This window comes from Bos indicus x Bos taurus, chromosome 3, assembly GCF_003369695.1.
Source record: "Bos indicus x Bos taurus breed Angus x Brahman F1 hybrid chromosome 3, Bos_hybrid_MaternalHap_v2.0, whole genome shotgun sequence".
In the NCBI taxonomy this organism is placed as follows: domain Eukaryota; kingdom Metazoa; phylum Chordata; class Mammalia; order Artiodactyla; family Bovidae; genus Bos; species Bos indicus x Bos taurus.
The window spans coordinates 99,339,325-99,357,202 of NC_040078.1; the positions used below are offsets into that span (position 1 = coordinate 99,339,325).

Sequence of the window (17,878 nt, forward strand, 5' to 3'; positions counted from 1 at the left end):
AGGCACCCAGGGAGTCTTGGGAATCCTGGGAAGGGACACCTTGGGGTCAGCAGCTTTGGGTTTAAATGATCTCACCTGGGTATATATCCTTTACATGGGTTTCCTCATTCTTCAGTGAAACATGATTGAGTAATAATCTCCCCTCATACAGGTTTGCCTTGAGTTTTACATAAGCCTATGAAAATGTTTTGTACTCCGTGGAGTTAATCCCTGAACATTTATCAAGCATTCACTGTGTTTAAAGTTCTAATGGCAGTTCTGAGTGAGAAACAAACAAGGAAACTAAATCAGATCTTAGGAAACTAAATTAGAAACAAAAAGGAAACTAAATTAGATCTAAATCAGATCTGCAGGCCAAGTTCTGGAGAGATATTAGAAGTCTGGATCAGAGTCTGACTCAGCAGTTCTAGTCTTTGATCTCTGTGGATACCTTCAGAACCATCCCACCATGCCTGTGCAAACATTCAGCCTTACCTCAAGCACTTGACCTTAAAATAGAGTTGCTGCTGTTTTTTATTTTTTGCTCTTTTTATAGATCCAAAGGATAGAAACAGCAACAACTTCTGAAAAGGACAGAGAAATTCCCATGTATTCCTGTTCAGTTTCTGTGGGTGAGCAATTTAGCCCTGTGACTCTGACCCTGACAACATGAAGGTGGTCCTGTGAAGGACAGGTGGAGTGAAACCCACATGCCAGCAGGAGCAAATCTTCCCTCTTGGGTACATGCCCTGGGTCTGAGAAATTCCTACAGAGACTGGCCCTTCAGCATCAGTATGTGACTCTCTACCAGCCATCCTTGAAGCCTGAGAGAGTCAGGGATGGGAAGCAAGTTTGTGGTGACTGAGACAGATTGATAGCTGAGAGTCATCAGGAAGGGAAGGCAGTTCATTGTATTATTCTTATTAAAAATAGTCATGATAGTAGCAACAACCCTCTGAAGTATTTTCTAGGATCTAAAGAAGAAGAGATAACAAGCGCTCTTAGTAACACGAACTCTTCTTATTAAGTGCCAGATGAGTTCCCCCACCTGCCACAAATAGTGAAAGCCTGCATGTAGCAACGAGGATCCAGCACAACCAAACATAATAAAATAAATAAATAATTTTTAATTAAATAAAATGGCCCTATATGCTGCCCAATATTATTCTTCATATACTAGAAAGGAGGAGATTGTTTCATGCCTATCACGATGGATAAAACTTGTGAGATGATCGGTTTTCTTACTTTTTTCTGAACAATGAATAATTAATAACAAATAACAAAGGAAAGAGATTATTAAATGTTTTCAGAGTGTGACTATATTTCAAATATATACGAGTTTTTATAACTTATTGTTAAAACCTTTTATTGCCATGTCATTGATTTACCCTGTTCTGCAGTGTTAGGTGTACAGCACAGGGATTCAGATTCTTTTCCCTATAGGTTACTACAAAATACTGAGTGTAGTTCCTCATTTTTTACTGTAGGTCCTTGTCTCTCCTACTCTTTTTTAACCTTTATCTGAAACTGTCACATCTTAATGGAACAGCCATTTTGGAAATTCACTTTCCAGAAATGTACTGGCCATGCTGAATTTTCTCGTGCCATACGGCCTTCTGACAATCTTGGTTCCTCCTATATAGTCCCCAGTCACCTCTCTGATCCAGTCTCCCCAACACATACCCATCTGTGGCCCAGGGAATGGTTCTCTCCTGTTGAAGGGGCAGATGTGGTTCCAGTACCAGTGGATGCTGACCCCAGCCTTCTACCATGACATCCTGAAGCCCTCCATGGGGCACACGGCCTACTCTGTCCAAATGATGGTGGTGAGTCCACCTCTGTTTCATCTGCTCATTCTCACACCAGGCTCAACCCACAGTTCACTCTCAAGCAGATATATCTATCAAACATCCATCAGACACAGCCCCCTAGAATAATATGCTCAATCCCAGAGACAGGCACATTAGACACTATAGTGCATAAACACATTGTCAAGTGCTGAAACTCCCTTCTACAGCCAAGCCTGTTCCCTCTTTCAGAAACATGGACATATTATTACCCATCTTACGTGGCACACACCTCAACATATGTGTGCTACTGCCACATGGAGATAAGAATTTGGGGCTATGGTGGGGCTGCATCTGGGCCCCCAGAGTCCTCATCCCTAGCTAGGAACCACTGTTCTGGGACAGATGCAGTGATCAAGGAGAGGAAGGCTCACCTGCAGAAGGAGGGACAGCTAGAGAAGGAGAAGACTAGGAGGAAAGTGAACTTCCTGGATGTCTTCCTCTTTGCAAGAGTGAGTGTGGGCAGGAGAGGCCTGAGCCTTTGGGCAGAAGCACACAGGAAGGGATACCTGCACTCTGGCCCTGCCTCCATAGATGGAGAATAGGAGCAGTTTGTCTTACGAGAATCTGTGGAAGTTTCAGTTGCCTTGGATAAATGAAAATGATTCATGTTGTCAAGCAGGGTATTTCAAGGCTATTTATACTAGAGAATTAAACCTGATTCTGAACAATATAACACTGTTATATAAGACATCACAGGGATATGCTATTCAAGAAAGCTTTTTTCTTTTTTTTAAATCAGTTTGTTTGTTTGTTATTTAACATTTTGTATTTTTTACTAAAATGAAAGTCGCTCAGTAGGGTACAACTCTTTGCAACCCTATGGACTGTAACGTGCCAGGCTCCTCTGTCTGTGGAATTCTGCAGGCAAGAATACTGGAATGGGTAGCCATTGCTTTCTCCAGGGCATCTTCCTGACCAAGGATCAACCTGGGTCTCCTGCATTGCAGGCAGATTCTTTACCCTCTGTGCCACCAGCCCAATTTTTATTGGGGTACAGTCAATTATCAATGTGTGATAGTTTCAGGAGAACTCTGAAGGGACTCAGTCATCAGGAAGCTTTTAAAAATATTTACTTTTCTGTTTTATTTCAAACTGTCTAAAGGTTTCAAAAATGTAAGCATATGATAGTTTCCAGTATCCTAGAAAAACTCAAACTCCCAGATCAGGTTACAAACATTATCTTCTCTTTATAATACTTACATTTTGTAACAAAAGAGAGATTGGTTTAAGAAAAACAGAAAAAAAGAACAGCAAATCTGGAGGCCCAGGTCTGAGCTCTGCCTTCACCCTCCCCCTCCCCCAGGTGGGCGGGAACATCCTCCCAGATCAGGCTGGGTGCTCAGGGGAGGTCAGCCACAGTCAGGGACAGTCAACAATCCAGAAGCCACTGCACCATGAGTGTCTCTGCACTGAGCCCCTCCAGAGCCCTGGGTGGTGTCTCCGGGCTCCTGCAGGTGGTCTCCCTGCTCGGCCTGGTTCTGCTTCTGATCAAGGCGGCACAGCTCTACCTGCGCAGACAGTGGCTGCTCAAAGCCCTTCATCACTTCCCATCTCCTCCTTCCCACTGGTTCTATGGACACAAGCGGGAGGTAGGATGGAGCTGGATGGGGGAGTGGGAGGGTCGGGAGGGCCGGAGATCTAGAGCATGGTCACACTCAGCAAGTTCATACCTGGCCCTGTGTTTTCCTGAGAGCACAGATGTCCAGTCTGATGGATCAGCCCCGTGGGTTCACTGTGTGTGGAGACAACAGACAGGAATCTAAGAAGGTGTCAAGTCACAGGAAAAGAGGCTTACCTGCGGGGTTGGGTTATGTCAGGTGTGGAGACAGAGCGGCTTGGTTCATTCAGACTAAGGGATTTTCTAGTCCGGTAAGGTCAGTGCCAGAAACCCACACCAGAGGCCACACACAGGAGCGAAGTTCCCATGATGAGGCCAAGTGAGGAGAACTGCCTGTTTGGTGTCGTCTTTCTGAACTATGAGCTCTGGGAACTGAGCCTGTAATCCTCCTCACCCTCAGCGCCCAAAACAGAGCCTGCACAGAGCGGTGTCAGTCCATTGTGTGGAGGGACAGGCAGGAGGGAAAGGAGCAGCTTGCAGGCTGGGAGGGGCAGCACCAGCCCACCCAGCACCGGCACCAAAGCCTGGGGGTGGGGGAGCTCAGAGCAAAGTCAGGGGCCACATGGAAATGGGTCACCAAGGGTCTGTGGCTTAAACAAGTTTGAGGAGATAATCACAGGTTGCAGAGAGCTGAGGTCTCTCTTTCTCAGCAGCACGATTAGAGCAGAGTGGAGCCAAAGACAAGAACTAGAAGCAGCCCATGCCCCATGCAGGCTGGCCCAGTACCTCTCTCCCCTCTCCTTCCTAATCTCCTGCACCCCAGGTCATTCAAGGTCCTTCCCCCCTGCCTGTGCATTCCAGCCTCTGGGACTCAGCTCCCATGTGCCCTCTCCCCGGAATGATCTCATCCCTCCAATGAGTGTCTCACAAGTCCCATGCCCAAGTCATTTTCATCCTGAATCTCCCAGGAGTGGAGAGGATACTCTTTTTCCCTTGGATGTCCTTCCCTCAAGTCAGTGCTAACTAGATGCAGCTATTTCTCTCTGCAGATCATAGCGATGAGCTTCTTCTGGGAAACCTTGCCTCTGGTTCATGTTTCTATCCTGAAAGCATCTTGGTAAATTAGGAGCCAAAGAAAAAGCAAGTGCAGGAAGACTTCCTAACATCCAGGTCTGAGTTAGGCCCCCTTCCCCAAAGCTTCCTCATAGGCTTTGTCTTCTGTCCATCACATGTTCATGACGCCCTCCACTTATGGCCACTTGCTCTCTCAGTCTATTTCACGAGCCTTCAGGCCACAAACAGACAAGCATCTCGAGCCGCTGCCTAATTTAGTGCCTTCAATCTGTGTCTGGCACAGAGTTGCTGCTCAGTAAACACAAGCTCAGTGAAGGAATGTGACCCAGAGTAGCCAATTTGCCTCAGAGCTGGTGAGTCTTGATGGTAGAAAGATGCTGGTAGAGGTCAGATACCAAAGTGTAGAGGGTTTGATCTGAGTTACACAGAAGCCATTGAAATAAAGATGATGTGACTATTTGGAACTTGCCTGGGATCAACTGTTGACCAGAAATCCAGAGGTAACAAAACAAACTGAGTCTCCAAAGTAGAGGAGAGGCAGTTGCTCTGTGGTAAAGATAACAGGCCACCAGGTAGAGGGAAGAACTTGAGCAAAGACACGGAAGATGAGCAGGTGGACCCAGTGCAGGAAGCGCTGGCAGCAGCATCCTGGGGGCAGAGCAATGGGTCCTGTGGAATCGCCAGCCTGTCAGGGCAAGAAGAGAGAGGGCAAATTCAGAAAGGAAAGGCCTCTGTGGTCCACACTCAGGGGTGTACAAAGATTCCACCACAAGACGGGAAGTGCACAAAAGTGTCTGACAATTAGTCAACGAAAATGAGATCAAAACTCCACATATCAAAATCTTATTTCAATACCATTCTCATATGTGTACATGCCAAATCTGACCTACAACTGTGCACACACTCAAGATGAAAAATTATATCACACACAATGTAATATTTAATTTTTTTCACTTAGCCAAACACATTCCAAACATTCTTTCATACTCATATACATTAAATGTATGCTGGGATAACATCAAACATATATATGATCAGGATGGCAAATGAAACTAATATATAAATTAAATTCTTAAAATATTTATCTCTTCTATAAATAAACCAAATAATATGAAAACTTGCTTACTTTCTCCAGGGAATCTTCCCAACACAGGCATTGACCCAGGTCTCCCACTTTGTAGATAAATTCATAATACCTGAGGTGCCAGGGAAGCCTACCAAGTGATACAAATTATCATAAATTGCTCAAGTAGTTTTCTGACTGTGTGCAAATTATTTCCAAATGTTTCACAAGCCATGGAGTTACCTAAGATTCTGTAGGCAGTTTGTAGTGTTGGCCCATAACTCTACTTGACATGGGACAGAATCCGATCTTAGGAGAATGGTGGACAGCCTGCAAGGTTGGATGAGATTCCAGGTCAGAAGAAATCGTTCTAAACTCTTAGTTCTGCTGATGGCTGCAGAGTGACCACCTGGTACCCTCGCAGGCCTCCACCTCCACTCCTGCTCTGGAACTAAAAGAAAGAAGTCACTGATTTGTCTTTCCCTTGGTGACAGTTCCAAGAGGAGGGCGAGCTGCCACACCTACTGAAAAGGGTAGAGAAATACCCAAGGGCCTGTGTTCGCTGGATGTGGGGCACGAGGGCCTTGTTATTGGTCTACGACCCTGACTACATGAAGATGGTCCTGGGGAGATCAGGTGAGAGGGAAACCCTCAGCCGGAGACAATCTTCCATTTGAGTACATGCCCCTGGGTGTGAAATTCCAGAAGACACAGGCACATCAGATGCCAAGGCCTGAATTCCTCCAAACACCCTCCCAATCAAAACCAGATAGGACAACATTATTTACTATTATTAAATGCCTTACTCCTGGTGGGGCTGGTTTCTCTTTTACGTCTTTTTTTCTTTTTACAAACAAACTGAAATGATCCCAGACTGGAGCCAATTCCTTGTCCACACTGTCTTAGGTTGGGCACCTTTCACTGTTGCCTGTCCTGGGTCTTTTTTTTTTTATTAAATTTATTTATTTTAATTGGAGGTTAATTACTTTATAATATTGTATTGGTTTTGCCATAAATCAACATGAATCTGCCACGGGTGTACACGTGCTCCCCATCCTGAACCCCCTCCCACCTCCCTCCCATACCATCCCTCTGGGTCATCCCAGTGCACCAGCCCCAAGCGTCCTGTATCCTGCATCGAACCTGGACTGGCAATTCGTTTCGTATATGATATTATACATGTTTCAATGCCATTCTCCCAAATCATCCCACCCTCTCCCTCTCCCACAGGGTCTAAAAGACTGTTCTATACATCTGTGTCTCTTTTGCTGTCTCGCATACTGGGTTATCATTACCATCTTTCTAAATTCCATATATATGCGTTAGTATACTGTATTGGTGTTTTTCTTTCTGGCTTACTTCACTCTGTATAATAGGCTCCAGTTTCATCCACCTCATTAGAACTGATTCAAATGTATTCTTTTTAATGGCTGAGTAATACTCCATTGTGTATATGTACCACAGCTTTCTTATCCATTCATCTGCTGATGGACAGCTAGGTTGCTTCCATGTCCTGGCTATTATAAACAGTGCTGCGATAAACATTGGGGTACACGTGTCTCTTTCAAGTCTGGTTTCCTTGGTGTGTATGCCCAGCAGTGGGATTGCTGGGTCTTGAGATGGCCAGACCACCACTGACTATAGAAAAATCACAGATTCTGTCTCATTCTATGGCACTGAACAGAGTTTATGTTTCAGGGCAATTCACCATCTTAGTCCTGTGGGTGTTCTGCTCTGCAACACTGAGTCTACTTTCCTGGGACCACAGTGACTATCAGGACAGAGAGAATCAGGGATGGGAGGCAAGTGGGTGGTGGCTTCAGAGTGAGTGCCATTTGGCAGGCACCAGGAAGGGAAGGAAGCCAAAGTCTAGACCTCAGCTGCTCTAGAGGCTGTCTCCGTGTTTGGTCCCATCCATCTTCCCTCCTTACTTTTCAGACCCAAAGGCTCAAATTATCCACAGATTCATAAAGCCCTGGATTGGTAAGTACATTTAAATAAAACTGCAAGCCACCCACCCGTTAGGTTAACCAAGAGTGGTCGTTTTGTGTAAATGGAGAACAGGTGTCAGGCACCCTCATCTCTGAATCAAACCTCATTTTTCTAAAATACCATCAGTCTTTGTAATGGCGCTGTAGCCCTCCTGAAGCCTAGCTGCTTCTTCATCACTTCTCAGTCTTTTCTAATGTTCCCTGACTTTTTGATAAGTTCTTTTATCACCTGCCCTCTTACACTTTTTTGACCTCATTGCTGTCATAATCACATGCTATGGACAGACATACTGGAAATTCACATCCCTGAAGTGTACTGGCCTTGCCGACCCTTGCCCATGAGGAAACTTCTCCTGACACCCTTGGTTCCTCCCAAGAGGGCCTTGGCCTCCACGACACCCATACACACCCATCTGTGGTCCAGGGACAGGTTTGCTGCTGTTGGAGGGGCAGACGTGGTTCCAGCACCGGCGGATGCTGACCCCAGCCTTCCACTATGACATCCTGAAGCCCTACGTGGGAATCATGGCCGACTCTGTCCGAGTGATGCTGGTGAGTCCATCGCTTGTCACCATACGCACTAGAATCCAGGACAGCTGACAAAGTCCACTATCAGACACTTACGTCCCTCAGACACCTATTGAATAGAGCCACCCAGAATGATGCACTCATGACTTAGTAGGAGACAGCACTCATTAAAGCTAGGTGGGACAGAGGAACATCTAGGCACCAACCTGGATCCATACTTTTCTCCTCACCAAGAGAAATAGGGCCACGGTGTATTCAGGGTCCACTCTTCTCCCATCTCCATGTTTGAACACAGGGGAGTAGATCAAGGAGGTCAGCTCACAGTGGCCCTGGCTGGCCTGGACAATGACAGTTGCAGAGGCAGAGTGGATATCCCAGGATGTCACACAGGTGGGCTCTGGCCTGGGTTCCATGGCTTCTGCACATCACTGAGCCACTCATGGGAGGAAATGAGGCCAGGTATACATTCACAGAGCTGGGTCTTCACAAACATCACCTCTGATCCAGACCAGGTACCACCTGTTCTTAGCTAACATTAGATGAACGAAAGCAATTGAGTAGCTCATGCCCCATTAGAGCCATTTTAGCTTTTCCTTGCCTTGAAATATTTGCTTCCTAGTGTTGGATATCAGAGAAAGCAATGACAACCCACTCCAGTACTCTTGCCTGGAAGATCCCATGGATGGAGGAGCCTGGTAGGCTGCGGTCCGTGGGGTCACTAAGAGTCGGACACGACTGAGACTGAGCGACTTCGCTATCACTTTCACTTTCACTTTCATGCATTGGAGAAGGAAATGTCAACCCACTCCAGTGTTCTTGCCTGGAGAAACCTGGGGACGGGGGAGCCTGGTGGGCTGCTATCTATGGGGTCGCACAGAGTTGGACACGACTGAAGCGACTCAGCAGCACCATCACCAGCAGTACTGGATATCACCTGTCCAGATCTGACATCAGGACACAAAGGTTCTGGCTTTGTCCCCTGAGAAACTATGCTTTCTGCTCTGCCAAAGGTGGTTATTTTCATAAATTATTCCACATATTCAAAATTACTTAGGATATTAGAGGAGAATATAACTGCATATATAAGAAAGATTCAGAAAAAATAGGCATCACATTACACATGGGTGTTACAGGCCTAAGTTGCTAAAACATGTCTACTTAGAAAAGGGGAAATCTCATCTGAAGATGTAGAGACAGAGAGAAAGCCTGGACCTGGCAGCACAGGTCTTCTAGGGGAGCAGAGCAGGGCCAGTGCCTCCTCCCTCCACAGGACAAGTGGGAGGAGCTCGTCAGCCAGGACTCACATCTGGAGATCTTTGGACATGTCTCCTTGATGACCCTGGACACCATCATGAAGTGTGCCTTCAGCCAACAGGGCAGCGTCCAGACGGACAGGTCAGTGACAGCTCTTCAAGGGCAGGGTCCTGTTTTCCCGAATGGGAAGGACTTACCTGAGAGGCAGTAAGGGCAGTGTGGATGTTTATCAACACAAAAAGTAACATTCTACAGAGAAACATGCACCACGGTCAAATTCCACCCAGACCACCCTTGACTCAGTCAGAGGTCCCTGACTTCTGCTCAGGGAGAAGCCTGGCCTCTCAGGACACCTGTAAAGGACTCCAGGGGGAGGGCTCCAGGGAAATGAGGCAGAAATCACAATGCCTCAGTGTTACCTGAGGAATCTGACCCTCTCCAGGTCAGTGCCTCCCTCACCTCCAGCCTCTTCTGCGTCCTCTCCCTTCAGGAACTCCCAGTCCTACATCCAGGCCATCAAGGACGTCAGTCATCTGATTATTTCCCGACTGCGGAATGCTTTCCACCAGAACGACCTCATCTACAGGCTGACCCCTGAAGGCCACTGGAATCACCGGGCCTGCCAGCTCGCCCATCAACACACAGGTTCCCCTCCTTCCTGGGCTGCTCCCCCACCTTCATCAGGCTCACATGGCCTGGCCTTGACCCCTTAGGCAGATCCCAGACTTCTGCTTCCTCTTCAGGAGCTGGCACAGACCCACCTGCTGCAGGGACTGGGAACCCAGAGGTCAGGGAGTCGGGTGTTGAACAGGGAGTTACAGGAGTCCCCATGTTGGTGATGACTGAGTGAGACCCTATCCAAGCAGCATTCAGCCAGAGGCCCAAGGGCTGTGCTAGTGTTGGGATTCCCATCTAGAGTAGAATGTGTTGGCGCCCTAATTCCTGACATGCTCACCCAGTCCCACCCTCACCCTCATCCACCTGGCACCAAACTGGGCCTGAGGGGCAAATGGGGTTATGGTGGGTGCAGAATCTGAACTGCCCAGAGTGCTCAGTTCTGGCTGGAAATCATCTGGGACAGATGCAGTGATCAAGGAGAGGAAGGCTCGTCTGCAGAAGGAGGGAGAGCTGGAGAAGGTGAGGAGCAGGAGGCACTTGGACTTCCTGGACATCCTCCTCTTTGCCAGAGTGAGTGTGGGCAGGAGAGGCCTGAGCCTTTGGGCGGAAGCACACAGGAAGGGCAGACCCTGCACTCTGGTCCTGCCTCCACAGATGGAGAATGGGAGCAGCTTGTCTGACGAGGACCTCCGTGCTGAGGTGGACACGTTCATGTTTGAGGGTCACGACACCACAGCCAGTGGCATCTCCTGGATCCTCTATGCTCTAGCCTCCCACCCAGAACATCAGCAGAGGTGTCGGGAAGAGATCCAGAGCCTCCTCGCCGATGGTGCTTCCATCACCTGGTGAGCATCCTGGAGATGGAAGAGCCCTGTCCTACCTGAACTAGAGAGAATCCGTGTTTGTCCAGTCCTGCCTGCCCTCAGATGGGCTTCCTTTCAGGGACCATCTGGACCAGATGCCCTACACGACCATGTGCATCAAGGAGGCCATGAGACTTTATCCACCAGTACCAGTCATCAGCAGAGAGCTGAGCAAGCCCATCACCTTCCCTGATGGACGCTCCTTACCTGCAGGTATGAACTTCACCTCACCACTCAGCTAAGCACTCTGTAGGACCACATGCTAGACCAGTAATCCACCTGTGCATTTCCAGTTCCAGGATGCTCTGGCTCTTGTCTGCCTGAAGATAATATTTATTCTGTAGTTTGAATGAGTTTTAAAAAATGCTTTTCCATAAATCCTAGGATTAATACTACCATATACTCAACAATCCTACTCCTAGGAATATACCTTGGGAAAACCAGAATCCAAAAAGCACATGTGCCACAGTGTTCATTGCAGCATCGTTTACAATAGCCAGGTCGTGGAAGCAACCAAGGTGTCCACTGATAGATGAATGGATATGAAGCTGTGGTCCGTATACACAATGGAATATTACTCAGTATAAAATGGAACAAATATGAGTCAGTTGCAGTGAGGTGGAAGAATCTACAGCCTGTTATACAGAGGGAAGCACTCAGAAAGAGAAAAACAAATATTGCATAATAACACACACATGTATATATAGAATCTAGGAAAATAATGCTGATGAATGTATTTGCAGAGCAAGAATGTAGATGCAGACATAGGGAATGGACTTGTGGATGCAGGAGGGGAAGGAGAGGGTAGGATGATTTGAGAAAGTAACATCGACATAGATAGACTATCATGTGTTAAATACTAGTATGTATCTAGTGGAAAGCTGCTATATAAAAGGAAAGTAAGAAAGAAATAGAGTGAAGTCCTCAGTCGTGTCCAACTCTTTGCGACCCCATGGACACCAGGCTCCTCCGTCCATGGGATTTTCTAGGCAAGAGTACTTGAGTGGGTTACCATTTCCTTATCCAGGGAACTTCCCGACCCAGGGATCAAACCCAGGTCTCCCACATTGTAGACAGACGCTTTACCGTCTGAGCCACCAGGGAAGTCATATAAAAGGAAAAAAGGAAAGGAAAGGAAAGCGAAGTGGCTCATTGTGTCCGACTCTTTGCAACCCCATGGACTGTAGCCTACCACGTTTCTCCGTCCATGGGATTTTCCAGGCAAGACTACTGGAGTGGGTTGCCATTTCCTTCTCCAGGGGATCTTCCCAACCCAGGGATCAAACCCGGGTCTCCTGCATTGCGGGCAGAAGCTTTACCGTCTGAGCCACCAGGGAAGTCCTATAAAAGGAAGCCCAGCCTAATTCTCTGAAATGACCTAGAGGGGTGGAATGGGAAGGGGGAGAGAGGTGCAAGATGGAGGGGATATAGCTGTTGTTTAGTTGCTAAATCATGTCTGGATCTTTTGCAACCCGATAGAGCGTAGCCCACCAGGCTCCACTGTCCATGACATTTCTCAGGCAAGAATACTGAAGTGAGTTACCATTTCCTTCTCCATATATATAGATACATAACTGTGCCTTATTTGCACTGTAGTATGGCAGAAACTAACACACTGTTGAAAAGTAATTAACCTCTACTGAAAGAAAAAATGTTTGACACAAAACTTGAATGCAACAAAGCTCAACAAATAAATGTTGGCCCTTCTGTGCGATCAGAACTAAAATTCTGATTCTTGAATCATGACGGCAGAAGCAGAGGGAGGCATGGTGCTTCCATATGGGGTGTAAATAAGGGAGGGAGCTCAAAAGACTCCACTGTCATGGGTCAGAGGCTCTAGTCTCTGAGGTGCCCTCTGCTGGGTGGCAGAGAGCAGGTGATGATGAGGTCTGAGCCCTGCCATGGCTGGAGGCTACCCACTGACTCAGCACCCAGTGGGTCTGAATCCCAGCCCTGTTCCCTCCTAACTGTGGGATCGTAGACCCAACCCTTAACCTCTCTGAGGCTCAGGTGCTTCATGGGCTTGTGGGGACAGGAGTGCTTGTGTGAGGATTCAATCCCAGCTTCATGATGGCACTTGATAAATGTGAGTTGTCACCTGAGCTGCTCCTAAGTGTAACCTTGCAGTTCTTTTAATTCTCAATCCTGGGCTGTGGTCACCTACCCCTAATCTGTGATCATGTGCTTTGTCATGCCCCGCCCACCTGTCTTGCAAGAGCATCATTTCTTTCAGAGTGACCGGGGGTGCTCCCATGATGGCTCCCAGGACTTTTGTGAAGCCGCTCATCCCCTGCACTATGGGACCATCAGGCTTCTCTCTCTCCTCTGCCCCACAGGAATCTTAGTCTCCCTCTCCATTTATGGGCTTCATCACAACCCGAAGGTGTGGCCGAACCCAGAGGTACGATGGACGTGGGAGGAGGAGATGGGATGCTCTCTCGACACCAAACCCTTCCCCTGCTCCCTCTCTGGGATTCTTATCCCCCGGTGCATTCATGTGAGGGGTTTGACCCTAAATGTCCTGGCCCTGATGCTCTCTCTACAGGTGTTTGACCCAACTCGGTTTGCGCCAGGTTCTACTCGACACAGCCATGCCTTCCTGCCCTTCTCAGGAGGATCCAGGTGAGGCCTCTGTACTGGGGGAGGCAAGTGTCACTGGTTGCTACCCGATGTGTGTGACTGTCTACCTTCATATGAGGAGCATGCAGTTCTGTCCTTGTCTGTTGATGTGCTGAGAAGGAGGCGTGGGTCTCCATGTACAAGAAGGTCTTCAGGGCCCTCCACTCTGACACTGACCTCCTACTGTCCACAAGGATTGACCTCATTTCCATGTCAGTGGCCAATCCAAAGTATCAGGGTTTTCCTCACTTTAGGAGTATGACATTTGAGCATTACAGGTCTTCATGAAATTTAAACTACACATGTTTGGTTAGCACAATTTCAGTCACCTTAAAAGATGGTTTTCTCTGTTCCCGCCTTCCTAGTCAGCCCACTGTCTTTCTGCTTAATTCACTTGTCACTGTATTCATCGTGCTTGTCTGGATTGGGAATTCCATGTCCTGAGGCTTCAAGTCATGTATGTGATCAGTTACAGTTGTAGTTTGAAGAAAGTTTCACAGTCATGAGTGTGTTCTCAATTCCTGCAGTATATCCGACATAGATTTGACTGTGTATTAATATAACTGTGACATATATTTTCTGTTGCCAAAATTATTTATTAAAAAGCAGAGTTTAGACCGCGTGGTCCCAGATTATACAGAGTAATGTTAGTAAGAAAAACTTTAAAGTGGAGGACAATCAAGCCTGCTTTGGGAAGTCTATTGCTGATCCTGCTCGTGATGCCAGTTTCTCACTGTTCATACTGTGCACACTGTTTGCTGAACCCAGGATAGATGCAAAGCGTCAGCTAAGAGGCTGGAGGAGGACTGGAGGAGCCATAGGAACTGCAGACACATTTATTCTCTCCTGGCTGTGTTATGGCCGCCATAACACAGCTCTGTCCTGCCTGACGCAGCCACTGTAGCAGCAGCCATAAAAACCATAACATAGCTAGAACATAACCTCATATAATATAACCATAATGTTGCTCCAACATGGCCCCAATGCAGCAGTAACCAGGGCTTTCATAGTCAAACTCATAAAGGCATACCACACACCTCCCTCAGAGCTTTTGCAGGTGGAGCTTATATAACAAAAGTAGCCAGAGTCCAAGCGAGTACCATGTGACACACATACGCAGTGCTATACCTGGTCTAGCTGTTCCATAATCATTAGTTACAAACCTTGAGGCGACAGTGAGAGACCGCAGGGAGAGAGCGCCTGACAATGCCATCTTGGCTAATTTGCTCTTTCCCTACATGGGGGAGAGTATTTTGTGTTTGACACGTGCATTTGAAAAATCTATTGCATGTAAAACATAAAGCACCCTTGAAATAGCTGTTAGCCTGACTGATACACTCCTAATGATTGCTGTGAAGATCTTAAAGGGCACAGAACCTCCCCTGAAATAGTAACTACAGTGACTTGTAACTTAGTAGAAACAAGTTTTTTCTGACTGTACAGATCTAGGAAACTTTCAGTTGGTGAATCAACCTTAACAGAAGAGTGTTGAAGTAAACTGTCTTCCTGAATTGATTCTAGGATTTGGTTTACACCAGGGTCCAGTCCTTCCTTGTAGACATGGCTGCAGGTCATTCAGTTGCTACTAGAGGGCAGGAGGGACTCAGCAGCTTGATTCCTACTTCAAACTGAATATTTCTTATATTCTCATTCCACTTGAGTTGTTTTCAATTCAATTACTATTGTTTAAATATGAAAGTATGTATTATGCGTGTCTTCGTGTGCCAAGACCTGTGCTAGGAGATGGGAACACGGGGATGATAACGCTGTCCTCCCCCAGGGCTCACTGTCAACAACATGTCTCCTCAAGACAGACATCATTCACACATCCACTCTTTCACTCATTCATTCCTTGAGCAGACTGTGGAGGATCCAGAATCCGGTGTTATGCTGGGCACTGGATGTGCTGTGTCCTTGAGTTACACCCATGGTGCCTTGAGGGTCCAGAGTGGGAAGAGGTGCAGCCAGCAGAGGGGGTGAGGGTGGTGGTCACTGGATGGAGCCTTGAGCATGAGGATGAGGGGAGGGGAGGGGACCTTAACCTTCACTGAGTTGGGAAGACAAGAGGGACAGGCCCCAGGTGAGTGAGGAAGAATCCAGAGAGGGCTGTGATGCCACTGAGGCACTGAGACGTGTGCTCCCTGTGGTGCAAAACACAGCAGGCCTGGAGCTACTGTGGGTTTAGAGGAAGGGGAGGAATGGAGGCTGAAAAGGCCTGATGAGGAGACCAAGTGATGGTAAGGAGGGTCATTTCTGGATTAGAATGGAACATTCCAAAGGTAGATTGACTGAGGGACTGAGGGGGACAGGAAGCAAGACCATTAACTGGAAAGGAATGGGTCCAGTAGGTTCAGGGTCATTAACCCTTGTCCTCTCCAGGAAGCCTCCCTGTTGCCATTCTGATTCCTTGCACAGCCCTGTCTTGTCATCTCTGGGGACTGGGCAGCCTGTCTGTCCACCGTAGGTGGTAAGGTTCTGAGAGGCTGTCTGCCCTGCCCCTACAGTGCCCTGGGCTGACCTGAAACCGGGAATTGCCAGTGAACGAGTGAATAAAGTACTAGTTCACAGTCTTGATCCACTAGACTTGACTCTGTGGTTTAGAGCACTGATGCTCCCCAGGTTTTCCTGCTGAGAGCAGGAGTATGAGTTAGGAGCTAGTCCTTAGAGAGGTGGGCTTTGTCATCTGTCAGGGGGAGAGCTTTGCTGGCAAGTTCAGTGTGTTGAGTAAGGAAGGGATTAGGGCTGGGCCACCTCTAGGAGAGCCCTGATTCCCTGTGCTCAGCAGGGGTTAGAAGCCTCTGCTTACTTCCTTTTTATCTCCGAACGTAGGAACTGCATCGGGAAGCAGTTTGCCATGAATGAGTTGAAGGTGGCTGTGGCCCTGACCTTGCTTCGCTTTGAGCTGTCACCGGATTCCTCCAGGGTCCCTGTGCCCATGCCAGTCATTGTGCTGAGATCCAAAAATGGGATCCACTTGCAGCTCAGGAAGCTCTCTGATCCAGGTGGGGACAAGGACAAGCCCTGAGGGCCCCTGCCCGCCATCCTGTCTTGCTGTCACTCTCCCTGTCCTTGCCCCTTTGCCCACTTCCAGCTTTGATCTGCCCACCTGCCAGCTTGCCTCATCTCCTGCCTCCTGCTCAGCTGACTTGCTGCCCTTCTCTCACCTTTCTCCAGGCTCCCTATCTGCTTGTCTCTCCATCTGTCTCTGACCCCCTGTATCTCTCACTGTCCACCGGAATCCTCATCACCCAACACCCTCGAGTCTGTCTGTTCTCACCTGTGTTTCTCCCTTTCTGCCTGCCTGTCTGTCCCTGTATTTACTTCTGTTTTGATGGTAAAATGAATTGTCTCTGCCTTAGGGACTTAGAACAACACAAAGTTATCCTCTGATGGCTCTGGAGTGAGAAGTCTGAAAAGGGTTTCCCTGGACACAACCAAGATGTTGACTCGGCCCTCATCCAGGGACCTGGTACAGGATCCTGCTTTTTGCCATTTTTGTATCTAGAGCTGCAATCCTTGCATTCCTTGGCTCCTGGGCCCTCCTCCACATTCAAATCCAGCAGCATCTTCAAATGTCCCTCTGCTTCTGTCTTCATATAACCTTCTCTTTCATCAAGACTTTGTGCTTACCTGGGCAACTCAGATCAAACAGGCTTATTCTGGGTTTCTGGGAACTAGGATAAGAACACCTGGGGAGCCATCACTGGACCTGTTAAATCCTGTGTGATTCCTTCACCCTGGGCCACTGCTCTCTCCTGTGTGAGATGGGTCTACCCCCGTTTCACTCACATGGTTTCCTCTTTCCCCATCCCTGGATAAAGTGTGCAAATTCATATGGAATGTGTGCGTCTTGTCTGAAAGGAGTTGGATGAAGCAGAAGAGAGAGAAGGGGAGGGAATAACAGTGGGGAGGAGGAGGGGAGACAGCACCTGCTCTATGGGGCCAAGACCCTAGCAGGGAGAGCATGTCCAGCCCCTCTGCAGCTTCACACTCTGGAGTCAATCAAGCCCCACATCCTGCCTGGCGCCTGAGGCTCCCAATGACAGCTGAGTCAGGAGAAAGGCCTTGTCGCCTAAGGCTCAGAGGGAAGACGCTCACTCCAACACCTGTCAAAGAAGGAGCCTGCCTCTTCTTCTGTGGTAGCTTTCTCACCACATCTGTAGAGGGGCCCAGCCAGTGCCCACCCTGTGCTGAGCAGGGGAGACTTACAGACTTGGTCAGGCACAAGGGTCTCCTTCACCCCAGAAGAGATTTGAGAAGAGCCCAGACTGGCCATGTCACCAGCCCCCTGGCAGCCCTTCCTCATGGACAGGACCTGCAGGCTCCTCAGATGCCACAAGGGGTGGGGGCGTGTGTGTGCAGGAGGGCCTGGGAGGAACCAGCTGGGCACAAGTCTTGGCTGCCATGCAGGGAGAAGCCAGGCCCCTCAGGACACTTGTAAATACTGAGCTTCTCCAGAGGGTAAGGCAGAAATGACAATG

General features: G+C 48.1%; 1 protein-coding gene across 1 annotated transcript; it reads left to right on the forward strand.

Annotated features, from left to right (window-relative positions):
- Positions 1–3,173: 3,173 nt before the first annotated feature.
- On the forward strand, positions 3,174–17,232 carry LOC113889927 (cytochrome P450 4A25-like). The gene is made up of 13 exons (XM_027537349.1): positions 3,174–3,418; positions 6,019–6,160; positions 7,463–7,507; positions 7,940–8,067; positions 9,314–9,438; positions 9,788–9,942; positions 10,379–10,485; positions 10,570–10,760; positions 10,858–10,991; positions 13,115–13,179; positions 13,324–13,400; positions 16,227–16,399; positions 16,757–17,232. The coding sequence occupies exons 1-13, from the start codon at positions 3,224–3,226 to the stop codon at positions 16,762–16,764; spliced, it is 1,545 nt and encodes a 514-aa protein (XP_027393150.1). The 5' UTR covers positions 3,174–3,223; the 3' UTR covers positions 16,765–17,232.
- Positions 17,233–17,878: the final 646 nt, after the last annotated feature.